General features: G+C 33.3%; 5 protein-coding genes across 5 annotated transcripts; 3 read left to right on the plus strand and 2 right to left on the minus strand.

Annotated features, from left to right (window-relative positions):
- The first annotated feature begins 6848 nt into the window (after positions 1 to 6848).
- Positions 6849 to 8327, plus strand: LOC123684341 (TBC1 domain family member 5 homolog A-like). The gene has a single exon (XM_045623567.1). The coding sequence runs from the start codon at positions 7228 to 7230 to the stop codon at positions 8164 to 8166; it is 939 nt and encodes a 312-aa protein (XP_045479523.1). The 5' UTR covers positions 6849 to 7227; the 3' UTR covers positions 8167 to 8327.
- Positions 8328 to 8705: 378 nt separating this feature from the next.
- On the minus strand, positions 8706 to 12437 carry LOC123684238 (general transcription factor IIH subunit 1). Its single transcript, XM_045623415.1, has 9 exons — positions 12071 to 12437; positions 11844 to 12016; positions 11610 to 11775; positions 11352 to 11553; positions 11032 to 11263; positions 10702 to 10938; positions 10068 to 10299; positions 9360 to 9535; positions 8706 to 9049 (listed from the first exon to the last, which is right to left on the minus strand). The coding sequence occupies exons 1-9, from the start codon at positions 12222 to 12224 to the stop codon at positions 8933 to 8935; spliced, it is 1689 nt and encodes a 562-aa protein (XP_045479371.1). The 5' UTR covers positions 12225 to 12437; the 3' UTR covers positions 8706 to 8932.
- A 622-nt stretch (positions 12438 to 13059) lies between these two features.
- On the plus strand, positions 13060 to 14216 carry LOC123684240. The gene is made up of 3 exons (XM_045623418.1): positions 13060 to 13579; positions 13698 to 13983; positions 14052 to 14216. Exons 1-3 carry the CDS (start codon positions 13193 to 13195, stop codon positions 14126 to 14128), a joined length of 750 nt encoding a protein of 249 aa, XP_045479374.1. The 5' UTR covers positions 13060 to 13192; the 3' UTR covers positions 14129 to 14216.
- Positions 14217 to 15038: 822 nt separating this feature from the next.
- On the plus strand, positions 15039 to 17341 carry LOC123684239 (glycine N-methyltransferase). The gene is made up of 6 exons (XM_045623416.1): positions 15039 to 15357; positions 15719 to 15846; positions 16253 to 16388; positions 16541 to 16661; positions 16760 to 16890; positions 17092 to 17341. Exons 1-6 carry the CDS (start codon positions 15152 to 15154, stop codon positions 17255 to 17257), a joined length of 888 nt encoding a protein of 295 aa, XP_045479372.1. The 5' UTR covers positions 15039 to 15151; the 3' UTR covers positions 17258 to 17341.
- A 2602-nt stretch (positions 17342 to 19943) lies between these two features.
- Positions 19944 to 21263, minus strand: LOC123684570. The gene has a single exon (XM_045623864.1). It carries the CDS (start codon positions 21261 to 21263, stop codon positions 19944 to 19946), a length of 1320 nt encoding a protein of 439 aa, XP_045479820.1.
- Between the last annotated feature and the right edge of the window lie 533 nt (positions 21264 to 21796).

Genomic DNA, 21796 nt, shown 5'->3' on the forward strand with positions numbered 1-21796 from the left:
TCGCCAAACAAAATAAAATGGACGTAGTGCGCGATACGTATTCCGCACAGAACCATTATTTTCGAAATAAAATTGCACTATTTGCAAGCGTTGTTCAGGCGTTAGACTATTCAAGATGAATTGCCAAACCAAACTGAAAATAAATCTTTTGACAGCTGTTAAATCGGTCGCCATCTTGAACAGTAATTCCAACTTAAAGTTATATACCTCGAAAAAAATCACCCTATATATTCAATATACAGAGTGTTCCTAAATTGGAGGTACAAATGAAAATGGGAAAGTTTTTGGATAATTTTAGGAAAAAAGATGGGCCCACAAACGATATTTTTTCGAGACACATGTTTTTCTTGGTTTCTTGTAATCCTACTTTTTATTCGATTATACGATTATCGAATCTTTATGAATAATTGCTACAGATCTGCAAAATAAACACCTAAACAAATAATTAATTTGTTCATCACAACTTACAACTGTTTGATTTTTTTTCTTGAAATTGGTAGCAGATACGACAAAACTACTTGGACCAAAAAAATAACTATCGGACCTCAGTATCTTTCTATATTTCTTCTAACCATGAACAAAGGTTCAAAACCTGCAAAAACAGTAACAAAACTGATCAATATAGGTACAGTTGATTTGGGCGTACTTCAAACAAAAGCTTTTGCATAACTATAACTTTACGTTGAGCATAAATAGGGCTTATTGCACCTTTGTTAGTTTTCCTTGACTTTTCCCTTCGAACTATTCAATTCTGAAAATTTTTAGTAATTAATACGAAAAGAGCAAAATAAAAAGTTTCAAAAGTAATTTGGTGCAATGGGCCCTTGAACACCTCTTTTCAAAATTTCACGGAAATATTTGGGGACTGTCCTGCACAGGGATTAAGATCCAAGGGAGTATAACTTAGTGAGGATACTAACTGGAATCTGCTCATTGTTCCGACAGGAGTATTATCTTTATTAAGTTTTACGTTTTGCTGTCAAATTGTTCAACCTTGAAAAACACTCAGAAGTTCTACGAGTGCTCACCGACTCATAAACTGATTAATCTGAAGAAAATATGCATCATCTGAGGACCCTCAACTTGCAAATGACGCCCTTAAGTGAGAGGAAGTATTCTTCTTTCATGCCTGAAGTCACCGAAAATTAGGGAATGTGCTTCATGATAAAACAATAAAATTATATGCAGCCTTTTGGAGAATTAAATTTTAATGTGGCAATGCATGAATAATAGGACAATCGGACATATGCCAATTGGGAATGATTTGTGAGGAAAACACCCGTTTGAGAGTTTAATATTGGAGATACATATTAATAATACAATGAAAAAAAATTAACTAATAGAAAATGTAGGTGCCAAACATGCAGTGTTCATGTCTTTGTATTGAGATGGATGAAACTCTTTTGCACTTTTCTAATAGAAAGATCAAAATTCATTTACAATGAAACGTACCTACGTGAATAATGAATGATATTACTGAACCTCATTTTCCAGAAATTTTTTGCAGTCGTATTTCCCTAATTCAAGTGTGAAATGTTGGTCAGATAGTTTTTGTAATTTTCCTACCTGTCAAAATACAATTGACATGTTTTTAAATTTTGCTATTCCTAATAATAAAGATATTGAAAAATATTATTGTTCATAACCATGGGCGCCCGCAGAAATTTTTCTCAGGGGGGGGGCAAAATGAAAATTATTGAAAAACGATAAGGCGTCCATGATTGTCGTAGGCGACATCAGTATTCCGTTTCTTTCTATTTCTGTATTTATATTTATCACCAGCGTCTACTCTGAATTTCAAAATATCACTAGAATTGGTACAGGGTGGACAAAAATACAATAGTTCCGTAAAATAACGCATAATATTCTTTATTAGTTAAATTAACAATACTTATTGTCTAGCGCTAATTGGTTTGAATGTAACACCCTGTAGTTTGTTAAATTTCAGACTAATAAAAATGAGCTGTTTCCAAACATGTTTGGTACTTGTGGTGTAGCAGACAGAATATGAAAGAAATTATTTCTTATTTTTATACATTTTTATTAATCTAAAAATGTAACAAACTACAGGGTGTTAAATTCAAACCAATTGCCGTATTTTTGATAATATTGTTAATTTAACTAATAAAGAATGTTACGCGTCACTTTATGAGCACACACAAAACTATTGTATTTTTGTCCACCCTGTACCAATTGGAATCAATATGTGATACATTTTTGGCATCTGCTCAGCCAGAGTAATCGGAAAATTGAGACAAATTGGGGTGTTCCTTTAAAAAAAAATGACGCTCACGTCATTACTCGAAAGTAATTCACCCTTTATATTAGATTATTATTTTAAAATACGGTAAATTAAAATAAAAATCGACGTGTTTCAGGATTATTTCTTAAAATGGTCTGTTTAGCTAAAAATGAATTTCGTTCCATACTTAACGGTTACGGACGCAGTGTATAAGATGAATTTATAAACAAATTGACACGCATGGAGTGCTTTCGGTTCCATGAATTTTCTCCACCCAAGAAGTGCTCAACGCGCCTAAGAAAGTTTTCAATTCAAAAAATACCTCTGCCGATTATGGATTATATGTATAGTATGTAATTCCACTGAAAACCGGAAAATAGTTGTGAATCTATTACTTTCCTTTTTTCCTTGCCCTTTGGATTGAGAAAGTAATATTGAGGGTGTTGTGCTGAAAAATGAGGCATTCAAAATCTCTGCGGGCGCCCATGTTCATAACAATCTCAAATAAATCATGTGAGATCATCAGGAGCTTTCGATTTTGGACGCTCGTTATATCATGCGCCCACAGAACTGTATAAGTATATGCAGGATGATTCACCGCGATGGCCTATTAGGAGTTTACGGAAAACTGATCACAATTTTGTGCTAAAAATTTGTATGTTGTGGTTTGAGACAATGATTTTTCTCCCTAAAATATTTTCAGATCTGTTCGTACACAGTATGTTTATGTTTATTTGTCCTTTATAAATTACGAAACAATTGATTCGATCGTCATGAAAATTCGAGAGCTTGTTGATTACACTACTGTGAAGGTTTCTAGTACAGCAAGAATAACTGAGTGAAAACTTTCTGGATTCTTAATGTTGAAATCTTAAACCGCGCATTCGCCATTTCGTCAGGATGTGCTTTTTGTATATTGGGGTGACCTACTTCACTTTGGAATGTTTGAATGTTTTTTCCCTATACATACAAGATGTTCTCGAATTAAAAAAAAAGGAAAATGAGAGGTTCTTCAAGTAATTTCAAGAAAAAAGTCCTATAAACGCTTTGTTTTCGAGGTACTAAGTGTATCGTGTAGTCTTACTTTTTTCTGTTGCTTATACCAGTTCATTGAATCTTTATTGATCTTCGCTATAGTAAATAAGTACCAAAACTTAAAATTAATTCATTCGTCATAGGGGACTAACTGAATCTTTATAATAATTTGGATTTTCCTGACGATTACTAGAGATTCGTTTGAATTTTTTTTCTCGAAATCGGTAACATACACAACAAAACTACAAAACCAAAAAGTGTAGTACTGGTCCAAAGCTTCTTTTTAAATTTTTCCTAACTACCAATGATCTTAAAAAAGTTCTGGAAGAAAAAAAGTGGGCACTGATCCAGAAAAAATATTACCTCGCAGATTTGCATTGAAAATTCATGCATATTTCACGATGAAAACTTCAAATTGAAATATCTATGCTTAATTTGAGTTGAATATCTAACGAAGGAAAGAAACTATGAAAAAAATCGAAAAAACATTGAATTTTTACACCTAGTAAGCTCATGTTTATAAGATTTTTTCTCTTAAAAGGATTAGAGGAATACTCTTGTTTGAATTAATTCTTGATTAATTGATCTGATTTGTACTCCAATTTAAAAACATTTTGGAACTGATTTGTACCACCAATTTAGGAACACCTGTATGGGAAAGGCATGAGAGTTAACTCGAATATTTTTATGGAAAAGTCGTTTTGAATTTTATAAGTATCCACTACAGGGAGTTATATCATCAGCATAATAAATTTGAAAAAACATGACTAGTTGGCCAAAACGTATCCTTTTAAATTTGAATAAAATTTTCCTGTTTTTCAATTTACTCCATTTTGTTGCCCGGCATTCAAATTGAAAATGGAAATTCCTCTAGGATTGCTGTATCCTTCTCAAACGACGAAACAGACCGAAACTCTCTATTTTCCGCTTGTCAATTCTTCAGTGGGGCAATATTCAGGGAATTGATATCCAAATTTTCTTCACAGTAAAGGCGGATCTAGAGTCAAGTTGAAGTCAGTATTCGAACTTATTCCAGGAAAACATATACAGTAATGAACTCTTTGCCCCTACTGGACATGGGGGTAGCTTAGTAACCGGGTTCAAGGAATTTTATGACAATCATGTATGAGAATTCCTCTTTTGAAGTGGACTGCTGGATTCTTCCTTCTAAATTGGAGGATATGAGATTTACTACAAGAGTCAGGGAACATGGACAAAAACTAAAAAGTACAAAAGGTTTTTTCAATTGGAAAGGGAGATTATTATATAGATCTTGAAGTACTTCAAACAAATTGTCTCCGAAGTTCTGTATTGTATATAGAATGATAAACGAAAATATGTTGGAATACTGTATTTGCATTAAACTTATTAGGTCACAATATAGATACCCGCCTATGCAATTTTCAAATTGCCTAGGGTTGTCCCAAAAGATTATTGGGTTCGACTGCTAAACACTTTCTGGGTAGGATAATAGGCATAATTTGTTTGATATAAAGTTCAATGCCGTATCTAGGGCGTGGCAAAGGTGGCACTTGCCACGGGCGCAAATTCTGCAGGGGCACCCGAAAATATCAAGAGAAAAAAATATTGGAGCACCAGACATAATAATTCGAACTCGGTTTTCATGTATACGCCTCGCAACGAGCAATGCCGAGGAATCTGTAAACCAAGGACGGATACCTTATTTTTTATTGGGGGGGGGGGGGTGTTTCGAAAATAAAACAACGTTTACTCATATCTGTAATGTGAGAAAAAGAGGTTTGATAACGAAGTTGGAACTTAATTACTCAAAAATTCTTTTTTATTACCAATTCGATTGTTCTCACCTTATACTGGGTTTTCCTAAAATGGATTTACGAAGAAAAATATTACTTGGTTAATTTTAAGAAAAAAAAATCCCATAAACATGAGCCTGCAAACGCTGCGTTTTCGAGATACAAGGTGTTTCTTCTTGTATAGTCATACTTTTTAGTGATGCTTATATTTATTAGTTTATCGAATCTTTATTAATCTTGGCTACAGAATTTGTTGATGAGTACCATAAGTTATAATTAATTTATTCATCACAGCTTACTAACTGATTTTTATAATAATTTGGATTTTCCTGAAGATCACCAGAGAGCTGTTTGAATTGTTTTCTCGAAATCGATAGCAGATAAGACAAAATTACAACAAACCAAAAAGTGTTGTACTAGACCAGAGTTTCTTTTCACATTTTTCTATAGAACCAGTGCTTCATCAAAAAATAGTTCTGGTGGAAAGAAGCAGGTACCCTTCCAGAAAAAATATCACCATGTAGATTTGCATACAAAATAAGCATATCACAGATGAAAACTTTAAATCGGAAGATCTATGCCAATTCAAGTTAAATATCTTGTGAAGGGAAGGTGCTATGAGAAAAAAAACTTTAACACCGGTATCTCAAAACCAAAGCTTTTGCAGATTCATGTTATAGGACTTTTTTCTCAAAATGATCCGAGAAATCTGTCATTTTCATTTGTACACATTAGGAACACTGTTTAGATATAATCAATTAAAAACTGATATGTGCACAATTGAATTGCAATTTGAATGAATCACAATAAATTGTATAACACGGCCCAGACTGAGAATGAAACAAAAAACCGAAAACAACGAGTAAGTGCATACCGATTACGAATGCAAAAATCACAGATGGCAAATAAGGGGCGACACCGACAAAGCGGGTAGATAGAAAATAATAAACCTCGGACATAGATGTGTGCGTAGTGCAGTAAAAGTACTCATCTTGAAAGCGATAATAAATTCATAAACCGTAAAAGGGTCCGATTTTGTACTCCGTGTCGATTTCAGAGGAAAGTAAAATGATGATTATTGGTTCTTTTCATAGAAAAATTTTCGTTTTTCGTCTTCTGAAATGTTATAATCTGGAAATATTGGGGGGGGGGGGTGCTAATTACCACCCATTTTTACGCCCTTGCCGGAAACATTGAAAATATTGCTAGGCTTCCTTAGAATTTGCGTACTAAGCATAAAATAATCACAAAATGAATGACTTAAATTAGAAACAAAAAAATATTATAAGAAAATATAATCGATGAAAAAAATCTTCGAAAATGAGGGGCGCTGTCTAAGATATTGTCACAGGCGCAATAGTACCTAGATACGGCTCTGATAAAGTTCATCGATAAAATGAATAACCCAGAAATTCAGCCATCTAACTTCCATAGAGAAAAATTAAAAAAGTCGGAATAAATTCTCTGAAAGTCTGAAGAACCAGGTTGCATATTATATCGAAGAGAAATAAAAATCTTCCAAGCATGTATTTATTATTTATATTTGAGTTTTCGCTTCCTAACGAACATTTTTCGAAAAAAAATTATAACAGCCATTCTCCGTTGAAATATAAGTAACGCCATTTTATAAAAAATTGAATGTAAAAAAACTGCAAGACTGAGAAAAGAATCACTGATCCTACGAGGAATGTAATCCTACTAGGAATTCAGCTTTCAATATTACTTCAAGATTTATATAAAAGAATGACCAACAATAATTATATTTGTCTTATAAATACCGTTAGACAATAGGTACATAACAGATTCTCTTTTTGCAGAACTTTATCAATCTAGAAATAGCGATTGGGAGATCCATCGGAACAACGACCTTTGCAGTTTTTCGCTTCATCGTCGAAAGAATATTGGAAAAAATCCAGGTTACGTACGTATCTAATGATGTTCCACCAAACCACTCGATATTTTTATGCAAGTATCGACACTTCGAAACTTAAGAAGTGTATTTCCTACATTATAGCGTGAAATTGTTTAAGCAGGATATCGGGAACAATTTGATCCATTAAAGGTCGAAAAACAATGACCTCTTTCAATATAAAAGCGAAGAAATGCCAAATGGAGTCATTCAGTTCCAATATATCGAATTAAGAGTTACTCGTATCTTAAACAAAATCCTCCAAAATGATCTTCAAGTGTGCACCATTTATGCTAATACTGCATTGTGTAACACCGATATTCATACGATCGGGAATTGACTTTGACGAAAATTCTGGTCAAGTGCAACAATCAAATCTGTACGATAAAAGAGGAGAAAAGGGCCACAGTGGAGTACAAGAAGCAGAAGGTTTCAACAAAGACAACCAACAGAAAAGTGTAAATTCTCAAGACGCATCGAAATTCAGTGAGACAGATGGTGTCAAAGTTGAACATCTAAACCAAAACCAATACGACAAGAATAATTACAACCAGAACACAGGGCAAGAAGAGAACGAAATCAAGAAAAACGTCGGACATCACAAAGGTCATCATAAATCTGGTTTCCACAATTCCTATCACAAAGATGAGTCGGGGAGCAATTCTAGCTACTTCGATAATGCAAATGATGAAGGTAGTAATTACGTTTATGATGGGAGAAGGAAAAAATATGACGGATCAGGTTCAGAAAAAGCTCAAGGACAAAACTACAACAACCAACAATACAATCGGAATCAAGGCCAACAAAACTTATACGATAACAGAGGCAACTTACGAAATGACAGAGGTGATCGAGGTTATTACAACCAAAGACAACACTACGATGACAGAGAGCAATATGCTAAAAATTTGGCAGATGGTCGATACAACCAAGGTGTTTACTCAGCTCATAACAAGTACTACAATCGTCCTCATTACACTCAAGCTTATGATCCCTATTACTACGACAGATATCCAAGGTATGTAGAAAATGAAAGGATTCAAACTACACCCCTGGGGCATACCATCAGAATTTTAGAAGATCCAAGATATGTTAACGATGGCTACTCAACAAATAGGCATTATCCTCGGTATGAAGGACATTATAATAAATACTACGACGATAGATATCAAGCTGTGAGGGCGCCAAAAAATTATTACTATTGAGAAAGTATTCGTCTAACTCAGGAATTCCAAATGCTGCCAACTTTGCCATAAAAGGACGTGCTTTTCATTAAGCTACATTTTCTGTAAATAAATGAACAATGCTTGATTACTTACCTTATTTAATGGTATTTCATGTGGACAAGTTTGATTTTAATAAAGGATTATTTATTTGAGCATATCATAAGTTTTTTAAATCTACCCGTTGATTTATTATTTTCAATAATAAGTAAACCTTAGGAATCCTTCAAGAAAAAAAAATTTGGAAATTCCTGAAATTTTCAGTTCCAGCTTTTTTGGAATGTTTACAATCGAAAAATCGAATGTAAAAATCCATGTGTCAGCCTTCAACGCTTTTCACGAAAACTTTGAGAGCTATTGGCATGAAATTTGAATAATTTGATCCAAAATTCGGTTGCTATTAACACGAACCATGCATTTTTGAACCAAAATATCATTCATTCAAAAAACTCCAATGAATAATTCAATCTGACAATTAGCCTAGGGAAAATTTTGTAGTTTGATAAGAAAAAAAAACAAAATATAAAAGAATCATTTATTTTATCATAACAAATATTGAAAAACTCACTTCATATTTTCATTCAATATGAATAATAATCAATTAGAAAGATAACACTGAAATAAATATACAAAATTGAATGAATCGACAGATCTATACAGTCCTTGACAGGATGTGTCCTGCATAATGCCCTCTGTTTCCCTTTACATTTGCTCTTTTAGTTTCAAATGCGGAGACCATTCAGTAGAGTCACCGATGCTTCAATTTTTGCCAATTGCTAAATTTCTGATAGGCTGCATTCAATAATTGGTTCAAATGTTTGGTCAGATGATGAGAAAGGGGAGAAAGTTCTCGGATTAGTTTATCCTGAAAGAAATTAGAAAATTGTAGATAACTATACATTCTGAAAATGAATGAACCAATAGAATTCAACTGCAAATAATGAAAATGAATAATTTGTTATGAAATTTCAAAAGATTGCTACATTCACATGTGTCAGAATTCAATATAAGTTTGAGATTTCAATTGCATTATTTGATTATTCACTGTGGGACAAGTTTTCTTGGTACTATAGTACTGTACGATGCAAAAATAAAAATGTACTTTTTTCCTCAAAATCATGTAAATCTGAGTGATTCATTTGAGTGTCACGAATAAATTAACTTATGAAATTTACCTCAAATGGTTTCAATTTGGCTGTATGATATCTGTGAAGTGCTTCATGCATTTTGACAACTTTCTCCTCTTGATTGGGCTGTGTGGGTGGAAAACATTTCCAGAAATGATTGAGTAGTTCACAAAGTGCTAAATACAAATTCCTCATTTCTGTCTCAATATTTGGTGGAACCAATTCTGAAAAACATTCCAAGTTGCAAAATAATTATGCAATATTGTTTAAGGCAGATATTTGGGAATTTTATGAACTATCTAAAAAGTACAAGAACAAATTAACACGTCACTCAATAAGTCCCGATTCTGGCACACAGATGCCACCGGCAGTGCCATACCACTTTTTTTTCTTGTTAGTATCAAGCATAGAGTAATAAACATAGATAGAGGAAGTATACACAATTGTCACATGTCCCCAGCATGATTGGATTACGTTGTCGGATTGTGATATATTTCTAAATCCACATTTTTACTATATCATTATGAATGTATATTATATTGCATGAAATATATTTATTTGAGTGATTCTCAATTGAATATGCAAATTTGAATGTTTGGAATCTAACCATGTTAGGGACATGTAAAAATTGCGTATACTTCCTCTATCTATGTTTATTACTCTATGCAAAACTCAAGGTCAACATTTTTTTGTGACCTTGAGTCTTGCCTACTAATGGCGAAGTGATTTGTCTTGTTCGTCTGTGATAATACTAACGAGCTAATGATTGTTCCTGGAATCCCCTCATAAGGGCGCCACCCGGTGAGAGTTCTCCTAGTGCTCCAACTGCCGCAGCAGGACTAACTAAATTATGGGAGGTTTGCCTGGTTTGACTAACGTTCCATTGTTTAGCTTCTTGGAAAACCCATCGTAATATTGAGGACCCCTCATTTGGATTTATATGTTCTATTATCGTGTCAGGCATTGGACCATGAAGATATCTTTCCACCTGAAGAGATAATACCCAATAGTAGTAATACGATAACACTCTATCAGTTATAATAGTTTTTCCTAATGTGCAATTAAACAATATAAAATAGCCTCAACAATAATTAAACAAAAAATCGAATTTAGCACTGATAAAAAAAAATCTTGAGCGAATACCTCATGCAGCAGACTAATCTGTAACTTCATAGAATTTCATTTTCAAGTCAAGTATGTAAATATGTGAAGGAAAATTGGTAAACTAGCTTTAGGATGCATTCTCCAACGATTTGTTCTTCTCAACGATATTTAGGACATAATTTTCAAATCATTGGGATACTATATCACGAATTTTTCCCCCACATCATATGTTACTTTGAATAAATAAAACATCAGGGATGAAAACATTCAATAATTTTGAAATTACCTTGGAAAGATTCAGATGAATGTTTGAATTATTCTTAGTTTTATCGTCTGATTCTAAATCTTCATAAGTGATTTTTTCTAAAATTTTTTGCTTTTTCTTCACAGGTTCCATGCTTCCTTCTTCTTTGTTTTTGCTTTTATCATTATTGCTTACTGTCATGCCATTGGTTTTTTTAACATTGTCTACAGCTCCTTGCGAATTAGTGTCGCTAGTCTTATTCTTATTAGCTTTTAATACCTGGAATAATATATAATTGAAATATTGAAAACTATTATGATTTATTCCATATAATATATAGAATATTGAACTACGGAGATAATGATACATTACCATTATTGAATGTTGATTGAAACGTTTGATCATAGCTTGACTAACTGTTCCACTATTAACATTAGTTCTTTCTGAGGAAGCTCCATAAGCCTCATCCAATGTTTTATCCTCAAATTCTGTAATATTTACTAACGGATCATCGACACCCCTCTGAATATCTTTTTTCATTTCTTGGTCATCTATTTTGCCACATTCTGTAAATATATCCTTGCTTTCTGCATATTTCCTATCTCTAAAAAAAGATAACTCATATTGAACATTTTATAATGACAAATTTCATTCAAAATATATCTAATCATTAGAAGTGAATCATTTCTAACCTGTGGAAATAATGTGACTGAAAAAATTTTGTCCAAAATTGAGACTCAGACATTTTTGATGGAACATTATCAATAAACTTCTTCCTTACAGCTGGATATGTTTTGAAGATACATTCTATAATATCTGGAGTTATATTATATTTTAATCCATTACAGCCATCAGTTTGTGGTTTTATATCTGCTAGAAATGCTCCAGAAACACCTGCAGAATAGAATAATATAAATATAATGTACGAGAAAAGATACTAAAATAAATACCAATTTCTTGAGGTTGCTGTTTCTGATTTTGTGTATATTTGAGTGCATGTTGACTCCAAAATTCTTCAGAAGTGACCACTTCAGGCATAACTAAATCCTTATATAATTGTAAAAGGGCAGGGTTTGACATCAATAATCTATTTTTCTCTTCAAGTTCTCGATCCATCTAAAATGAGACAATTAGGACAGAGTCAAAACAAGTTTCACAAATTGAGAAGTGAGGTAGGTACCAACTTTTTTCTTAAACTTTGGCAATAGGCCTTGCAACATTTCTTTGACCTTATCTCGATCTGCGACTTGTGCCGATAATCCTTTAGTGTTTGAAAAATGAAAAGTTGAAGAAACCCCATTGTGTAAAACAACTTGAAGTTGAATTTTCGCTTTACCTTCAGGAGATATTTTCTGAGCTGAAATAAGAGTTCATTGAAATATTTCGTCACAAATTGAAATATTGACCATACATTTTATGTCTTCATAAAGATGGGAAACTGCTACAGTATCTCTGTTTTCTACCATCCAAATCAGTCTTTGATCCATAAGAAAAAGAGTTCCATCTCCTTTTTTGAATCGAACTTGAGGTATTTGGAGAAGAACATCTTCGCTTGAGGTAGTCATATTGAGTCAGGAAAAAATGTATAGAGTCGATTTTAGAGTAATTTGAAATACAATTAAAATAAAAGATTCAAAAAACAAAACAATAGTATTTAAATTTCCAATACATGGCAGCTCACAAGTTGAAAATGATTAGACTTGTTGAAAGGGGTTATGTGACTTATCATATTCACAGAAATATTTTGACATATTTTTGTAAATAATAATAATATTCTATAAAGTGTGAGTTTAGCTGGGAAGAGGTCGCTGCCAAAACAGCCGAAGATACCCGACCGATTGTAGCAGGGCAGGACTAGCTGCAATCAAGTAAAAAAAAGTGGATGACGAAGTTTCAATGATATACAAAAAAATGCTGAGTACGGAAATGAATCAATTAAACAAATGTGTAAATTTTTTGTGAATGAAATTGCAATCTCAAATTCGGTCTAAAGATACCCAATTGGCCCAATTATGAAGTACCTACGATTCCGGTAATTGATGTAAATTAGATCCATTCTCTACTTTCTTGCTACTGAATTTTTGTTACTTTGAAACTCAATTTTCAATTCACTTTCTTTCTCACCAAAACCATCAGGTAGGTAGAGGTATTTAATGTGCTTTTCAAATCTGAGTGAGCATATTGCTTCACCTGTTTATTGAATGCTTGTTCTCCAAACTGATCGCTCTCCATTTGGTCAGAATGTATGCAATTTTCGAATTTTGAGACGGGAATCGTCTCAAATGATAAGGTTTGACTTGCTGATAACGGAATTGTCCTTAAATTGGATTCTGTCGGTCCTGCACTTCGGAAATCTGCGGAAATTTAGAGGCGGATAATGACAGCTAAGTTCACATCGTTCATTGAATACATTTGTTATTTAATTATATTATTCTCTGTGCATTCTGTCACCAGTGCCCTAACCTAACTTTTTCAAGCACTTTCAAAATAAATGTAATTATTTAAAATTGAATATATTTACTATCTATTCACCATGGAAGAAAATCCTAAGAACAGGGGACGAAAACATATCGCTAATAAATCTAAATATAATAAAAATAAACCGAAACCTACTGGTTTAGCAAAATCCATCATCAAAACAAAATCTTTAGCTCCTAATTGGGATAGATATGAGGAAGAATTGACTTCAGGTAACGATTATGTACCCTTAGGATCCGACTTTGCACTTTTAGCCAATGCACCTATTTCAAGAGGAAGTCACTTTCAATTCAAATCTGAAACAAACAAGATTCAGGAATTAGAAAAGGCATCCGTTGTGGATACTAGTGGTTTATTCAATATTGATCTGAATTTAATTGGTTTAAGTTTGTCTACAATACCTTTCAATGAAAGATGTGATATACCAGATGATTATTTCTCAGTAAGTGTCAGTTTAGTCCAACTAAATAAGAATATGAGTGTCCATTTGCTTTTCATACATTAAGTTCTCACGAACTATGTAGTTAAAGTAATCTAGTAGTTTTGAAATTGAATTTTAGGAATCTCAGCGAAAAATAATGCTGCAGACAGCGAAAACTAATGACCAGATATTAGAAGAAACCTTATCAAGAGATAATGTTGACGTTTCATCTACTATTGATACGTTTTTTGCATCAAATAAATCTGTAGATTCCTCAATGTCATATAAAAGTGAAACAGATGGAAGCATTGATGAGAATAATACACACAAAGAAGAAGTTGATTCTAAATCTCAAATATCAGAGGAAACAGTTTCAATATTTGACACTGAAATTGCTTCTCTTGCAATAGGAGATGTAAAAAAAGGTAATTTTTTTAATATACTGAAAATAATATCATGCTTTATTCATGTTCAATGAATTCATTTGTTTCAGATACTCATGAGTCTGCCGCTTCAATATTAGAGTCAGAATCATTATCGCAATGGTTAGATGATGTTCTAGGCGATTGATGTTTTCGGGCTTCCATTTTTTGTATTGACCTGGTGATATTAGCAAATTTTTATTTTATTTTTATTGAAATAAATTCGATTTTTATAATATTGCTCTTTTTTAAGCTATTGACATATTTCCACTTTATCTGCCTTTTTATATTATATAATAGTAAAACGATGGTTGTGTGATATTAATGAGATATCTATTTTATAGAAATTCATTGTGAATGCAACTTATTAAAATACTTGTGTTTTTTTTTTCCCTCAAACTTGATTTTAACTGAATAAAATTAGTTTTGAACCATTTGTCATATTTTGGTATTTCTGGCTAGCCGGAGAGTACACAGGTAATCGACTACCTGTGTACTCTCCTGGTAGTTGAATACCTGAAGATGATATAATATTCAATATACTCTTAGTGAAAATGAATTTTGGGTGGAGATAAAATACTTATTTTCATTCATTTTGTCTCTTGAAACTATATACATATTCATCTTTTTTATATAATAATTGAAAAGAATTATTCTTTTGCAATATTTATGTAAGTGTTTTATAAGAAGGAAGACAACTTATTTATATCTAGAAGGAACACTAAAATTATAAAATATGCTGGACGTTGGATCAGTTTTTTTTTTCAAACTTAATTAGAAGATATACCTTCCGCATAGTCATCGTTATAAGAAATTAATAATATTTTGCATCAAATTGAAGGCCAGGTTTTCTCAATTTCACCAACAAATTCAATAACACATTTTTTGATGATCTTTTAACTTTATCTCTGAGGTCAAATGTTGAGAAAGAATGGGTTAATATCCACCAATCTCTTATCATATCTATATACAAACATATTGTTTTAGTTAGAGTGAGATGATGCAAAAGTTTTTGAATTGAACTGCTCAAAATGGTTCCCCTTCTTTCGTAGAAAGTTATCTAACTCTTTTGTAATTATATAAATAAATATTTGAGTGAACATTATAATCCATTTCATATCAACAAGTTCTGTTGAATCTGATTATTCTACGAAATATTTTTAAATTTAGAATGGCGGAGAATAGTTTCAGAACCAGATCTTTAGGTACAGCAGTAGAGGGAGTAAGAGATCAATATGCTGATGGAAAGGCCGCAAAAGTTTGGGAAATTTTTATAGGAGATCAGAATTCGCGTACAAAAAATTATAGAAATTTTCTTGTCGATTTACTCCGCAAAAAAGGATGCAAAAGGATTTTGGACGTTGCCTGCGGCACTGGGTGAGAATTTTTATTGTGTTTATCATCAGATATTTCGTTCAAATTCGACTTTATTAAACAAATCATTACAGAATAGCATGTATCCAGAATTAACATAATATACTTTAAGCATATTTCGTTTATGAATTCAAATACCTATATTGTTTTGAAATTTTCAACTATCTTTATCAGTGAAATTTTCCACACATTAAGGTCTGATGTAATTTCACAAATTTGCTATTAAGGATATTTTTCTACACTTTCAATCATATACATAATTATACCAAGAGGAAGATGCTAGTTACAATTTTTTATGGACATATATATTGAATATATAAAAAATGCATGAATAATCAACTTTATTTAGAATACATTTTTTTAGAGTCGACTCCATAATGTTATTAGAAGAAGGTTTCGATGTTGTATCTATAGATGCATCCGATAAAATGTTGAAATATGCCTTAAAAGCAAGATGGAACAGAAGAAAAGAACCTGCATTCGATAATTGGGGTGAGTTCGAAGAGAAATAAATTATTAATTTAGGGTTTTAGTTGATTTTCGAGGTAGTTATAGGCATGGACCACCTGGAATAAATTCTGATATTTTAGAAATTCAACCAAAAATATAATAATTGGGTCAGAATCTGAATATAGGCAACACTCAAAACACAATTTCTTCACAACGAGCATCATTGTGTGTTGCCCATCCACTTGGCGTAAAAATATTCCATGGAAATATTATTTCCTTTCAAACCAATTCAAGGGACAATTCATATATATTTTTTTTATTATAATTACCAGTGCCGGGGTTTAGGGCGGGCGTCCAGGGGCACGGAAATATGAATTAGACTAGATATGTTTTGGTGATATGATTGTGATACCTAGTACTAACCAATTTTTTTTTACTTCTTATGTAGTTATTGAAGAAGCTAACTGGCTCACTTTACATGAAGATATAGAACAAATTATTGGTAAAGGATTTGATGCTGTAATATGCTTGGGAAATTCTTTTGCTCATATGTTGGATTCCTATGGAGATCAGAGAGATCAAAAGTGAGTCATTAAAATTTAAAAAACCGTATAATCTACATCGAAATAATAATAAATAAACATTATATGTATAGATTTTTTTAGGGGCCGGATAGGCAGTTTTCTCTTCAAGATTTTAATTGGGAAAATATAATGAATTTTACATTTGTTTCCAGAAAGGCTATGATGAATTTCAAAAAGTGCTTGAGACCCGGAGGAATTCTTCTCATAGATCATAGAAATTATGATGATGCGATTGAAACAGGATATACCAGTGCAAAAAGTGTATACTATAATGTGAGTAACCTACAAATTTATTTGTTGATAGAAAACTTTCCACTCAATATTATCAATTATTTTATGCAATGTTATGAGAATATCCTTATCACTTTCAGAGTAATCATATGATCGACATCAAAACAACAGTTATGTACACTTGTGGAAAACCATCTTTGGTCATATTAGATTACTTTTTGGATACTTCATCGTTTGGAAAGAATGAATTCATCAATGAAGATAGTATAAGGTATCTATCTATTATTCTGTTTATTGCAATATGGAATGGAATATTTCAATGATGTAATCTGAACATGGGAACAAAAAAATTGAATTCCTCAAAATGAAACTATGAATTTTTTGGAAAATATTTTTTCAAAAGTCGAATTTAATTCCTATATTTTTACACCTCTAGAGCCTTCCCTTAATTGATTAGTTACCTTTCTTTCAGTGAGTTTCGATTGAGCTATTATCCCCACAGACTGAAGGTCTTCAACCAAATGTTGCTCAACACATTTGGGGAAAATGCCTACCATGAAATTTATGGAGACTTCAAAAGCTTGAATGAAATTGAGAATCCTGCATTTTATATTCACTTCATCCAGAAAACAGACTGAGATTTTATTCATTGAGAATTATTTCCAATTGTTACCTATTTTTTTTTTATCGAATTTGGAATATTATTAAATATTTATTTTCAATCTGCATTGTATATTTTTGGACCAATAAGTTATTATTTATTTATATCAATAAATATCATTGATGTTCCTGGTAGAAACGCCCAAGAAAGCGCCAGGTTAAAACTTCGATAAGAGAAGTAAAAAGAAATACCTCTTATTTTTCTATAGAATCGAAGTTAAATATTATACATCCTCCCTTTGAATAATGAAGATAACTTATATTGAATTTTTGGGAGTCTTAATCTCTAGATATGGGCGTCAAATGTTAGTTGCTGTGTTAGGAAGTACGTTGGCATAGGGACTAAATATGATTTCAGTATTTTGCACAAATAATAACAGTTGATTTAGACATTTAACACAATTTCTACCTCAATATTTTTGTGAATGAGTTTCGTTAATATTGTCTGCTATATTTTTCCTTTAATTGTAATATGCTAAGTGTTTCTTCCCACTTTAATTGTAAAAAAAATCTCTTATCCAAATGTTATATATTTTGAAGAGAAAAACTGTTTTTCTTTTCTTTCTAAATATAGATTACTGCTATATTTATTTTGGGAGTTGTTTTCCACTTATTCTGCCCAGAATCAAAAATAATTCCAGATTTCTGGGGAAAAGTACCTAGATAATGCCGCCCTCCATTATTGGCCGCGCCTCTAGAGCAGGCTCTGCGGTTTCAGGTTCTTCTGCTCAGTTTTGACTTTATAAAAAGCTTGAACATTTGGTTTTTTCTTAAGATTACCGAGTAAAACAATCGGATTATGACGATGAACCATTATTTTTAATTGGAATATGCTCACGCCCAACACTAGTTAATTGCTAATTTGATATAAGAAATATTATAATACAATGGAATGTTATGAGAAATAATAAAACTTTTATATTTTTTAAGGAGTCTATGTTGGAATGGAATCATTTCTCTTTTACATTACATTCTCAGGAATCAACATTCTGATCGGAGAATTGAAAAGAAAAATAATCCAGAAGCCAGCCCAAGTGGCAATAAAATTCGGCAAAGTTTAGCAAATCGGAAGCCGCCAAGCCTGATTAGTGCATGTGTTTTTAACATGAATAAATCGTAAACAGCACTATGAGGGGATTACGAGACATCTGGATATTTATGAATATAATGCATAATGCGGCAACTTATATTGGTTTTAATGTTAATTAAATTCGGTATTCCTTCCTGTTGTTGCTGAGCGAATTAAATCTCATTCGGTACTTAGAATTTCTACATATGTGATTTTTGTTGATGAAGCTTGAAATGCCGCCCTAGAATTTTGCCGGCCTAAGCGATTGTGGTTTCCGCTACTTCTTTACGAAGTTTTTTTTATTATCGTATCTATTCATTCTAAACTGTTTATTTCCAAAAATATTCCTTTCTAAAATACTTCAAATGTCAGTATCAATTTTGATTGTACGGTTGTAAATATCACGCTGCAAGAATTTAAAAAAGAATCCACTGTTAACAATATATTTATAGCTGAAGATAACAGAGTAGATTGAGTGAAAACGTCGTAAGTGTCCATTAGATACAAATACAAACCTAGTTTTAGTTCATTGTATGGGAGGACGATGAATTGTAGATCTTTACTGCAACCGGATCTTCTTGTTGCTGGAATTTCTTGTGTTGTAAAAATTGTAGGTGAAATTTACCTACCCGCGTATAAATCGATATCTGATCGGATGTCAGCAGTTTAGCACAAACAGCGGCATTTTCCTTCAGTTTCTTATCATTTGAATCGTGAGGTGAATGTATGCAGTGATTTGTGGAGTGATGTACACTTGTAGCTGTTTCGGAGATTGCATTTTGATCTCGATTTCATTATAGACGCTGATGTGGGATGTTCTCGCGTTTTTCGAGATACACTTCCAGTCTGTTCTGATCATAATGTACAAGCTGTTCGTACCAAAGCATTCGACGAGTCTCAAAAATATACCTACAGTTTCTGCCAAGAATGTACAGAGAACTGATGAAATTCTTTTCGTTTTCAAGTTGTTTAAAGGAGGGTATACACTGGCGAATCAAGCTCTTCAGAAGCAATAAAAATACAATGAGTTTCCTAATGTGGACGCACTAAAGAGAATTTTGGGTTTCTCTGCAAGCCTAAACAAATAACCTATAATTAGTTGGTTTTTGTGTTGACATGTATGTGCTTGGTTTGTAAGTAATAGGGATTCATGGCTTGGCTTGATTTTCAAGCTACTTGGCTTGAGCTTAACTTCATTTAAAATCAAGTCAAGTAGTAGTTTTCCAATCTCAAGTAAAAGTATTCATTTATCAAGTACTTGAATCATATCAAGCTACTTTTTTTTTAGCACCTTTATTGTGTAGTGCCACATCAATAAAAAAATGATGAAATGAGAAGGAACCTTGAAAAAACTTTTTTATTTATTAAACTTATTGTATAAAAGAACCGGAAATATCAACTCTTTTGAAATAAAAACATAAACTAAATCACTATATTATTATTATTATTATTAAACAAAGATTAAAGTTTAGGCAATGCCTATAAACTCACAGAGAAATATTTTTTTTTTAAAGAAGAGAACAAGGTAAAAGTGCTTGAAGGGCGAAATATGATACAGATGATCTGGAGAGAAAAAAAAATTACACAAAAAAAAATTACACAAAAAGGTTCCTTTCACTTGAATGCCAACTGTCATAATTGTTTTTGAACGAGTTCACCGACATTGACTCCACCACAGCAGGAGGTAACGCGTTCCAAACACCGAATATCCGGTTTGTCAAAAAGTTTTGCCTTTGCACAGTTTTAAAGTTTTCTTTTCGTAGCTTGAAAGCATGGCCTCTCAGACGGCTATCCCTGTTCAACGTGAATAGGTTGCTCAAACTTACACCAAACAGATCATTCAGAGCTCGAAAAATAGTGATGAGGTCACCACGAGTCCTCCGGTCCATGAAAGTTGGTAGGTTCATTATGGAGAGTCTTTCACTGTATGACGGGCGCGAGATTCCGTAAGGGAGGCGCGTTGCACGACGCTGGAGACCCTCCAGCAATGACAAATCGCGGCACAACGTCGGACTCCAAACAGGCCCGGCGAACTCTAAAATAGGCCGTACGTAAGTTCGGTATACAGCAGCGCACGTAAGGGGATCACACCAGCCAAATGCTTTTTGAATCAGCAATAAGGATCTTTTGGCTTTGTTGACAGCATGGATGATGTGATCGGACCAACTCAGGTTATCTGTCACTATAACACCCAAACCACAATGGCTGCTGGAAACAGGGATGACAACTCCATTGAGATAGTACCTCTGGCGTGGATTATGAGGACCCGTGTGGAGGACGACGCACTTCCCACTGTTGAGCGGCAGTTGCCATTCCTCACACCACCGCGAAATGGAGTCGAGGTCATCTTGAATAGTGGAGGCGCTACTGGAGGGACCAAACATCTTGGTGTCATCGGCGAACTGTGAGAAGTGGGAGATGACATGATGTGGCAGGTCAGAAACGTAGAGTAGAAAAACCAACACTGAGCCCTGCGGTACTCCACTCATGATAGCTCTCGGTGAAGAGACAGAATCGCCTACACGAACCTGGAAGACGCGATTCGAAAGAAAAGCCTCGATCCACGAGAGGAGGCGGCCACGAATTCCGATATGATCGAGTTTGGACAAGAGACGTCTATGTGGCACACGGTCGAAGGCTTGAGAGAAGTCAAGGTAAATGACATCAACCGGGTCGCCCTTATCAAGGGACATCGACCAGGAGTTGGCACATTGGAGGAGGTTTGTGATGACCGAGCGCCCCGGGAGGAAGCCGTGTTGACAATCAGGAATTATGCCGTGTCCAAGAGAAAATTGTAAAACTTCTTCCAATATAACCCTCTCACAAATCTTCGCTATGACCGGGACCAGGCTGATGGGGCGATAGTTATCAGAACAACGCTTATCTCCCTTTTTGAAAATTGGCGTAACACACATAAATCATAACAAAATAAAAAATAATAAAAAATAAAGTTTCTTAATATTGAGAAATCTCCAGTCTTTGTTTGATTTCATTATTTTCGATCCAGGGTCTGAGAAACATGAGGTATCTTATAGATTTGTCGCCTAACATATTGCGCGATTTTGTAAGTGTGAGAGCAGCTTTGGAAAAATGTCTTTCAACAGGAGCTGAAGATGCTGGCGTTGATGAAAAATCCTTGGCTTTTTTGACCAAGTTTGGAATAGTTATTTATAATACAAGTGCAGAAGGCATTGATATTCTTCCACGAGTTCAAAATTCAAAAACGAGCCACTTCGTGGCTCGTTTTGGAATGAACGAGTGGTAGAATGAGCCTTCTGTACGAGTATTATACATTATTTTCTCTAATTCATTGCATTTTCATTGAAATTAATGAAATATTTCCATAAATATAATTTAGTGATTTTTGCATTAAAAAATGTTGGTTGGCAGAACTGATTTCTTTAAGGCAAATTGATGAATTGACAGATAAAGCCGTGGCGGAAAGTTC

Source organism: Harmonia axyridis, chromosome 7, assembly GCF_914767665.1.
Source record: "Harmonia axyridis chromosome 7, icHarAxyr1.1, whole genome shotgun sequence".
Taxonomy (NCBI): domain Eukaryota; kingdom Metazoa; phylum Arthropoda; class Insecta; order Coleoptera; family Coccinellidae; genus Harmonia; species Harmonia axyridis.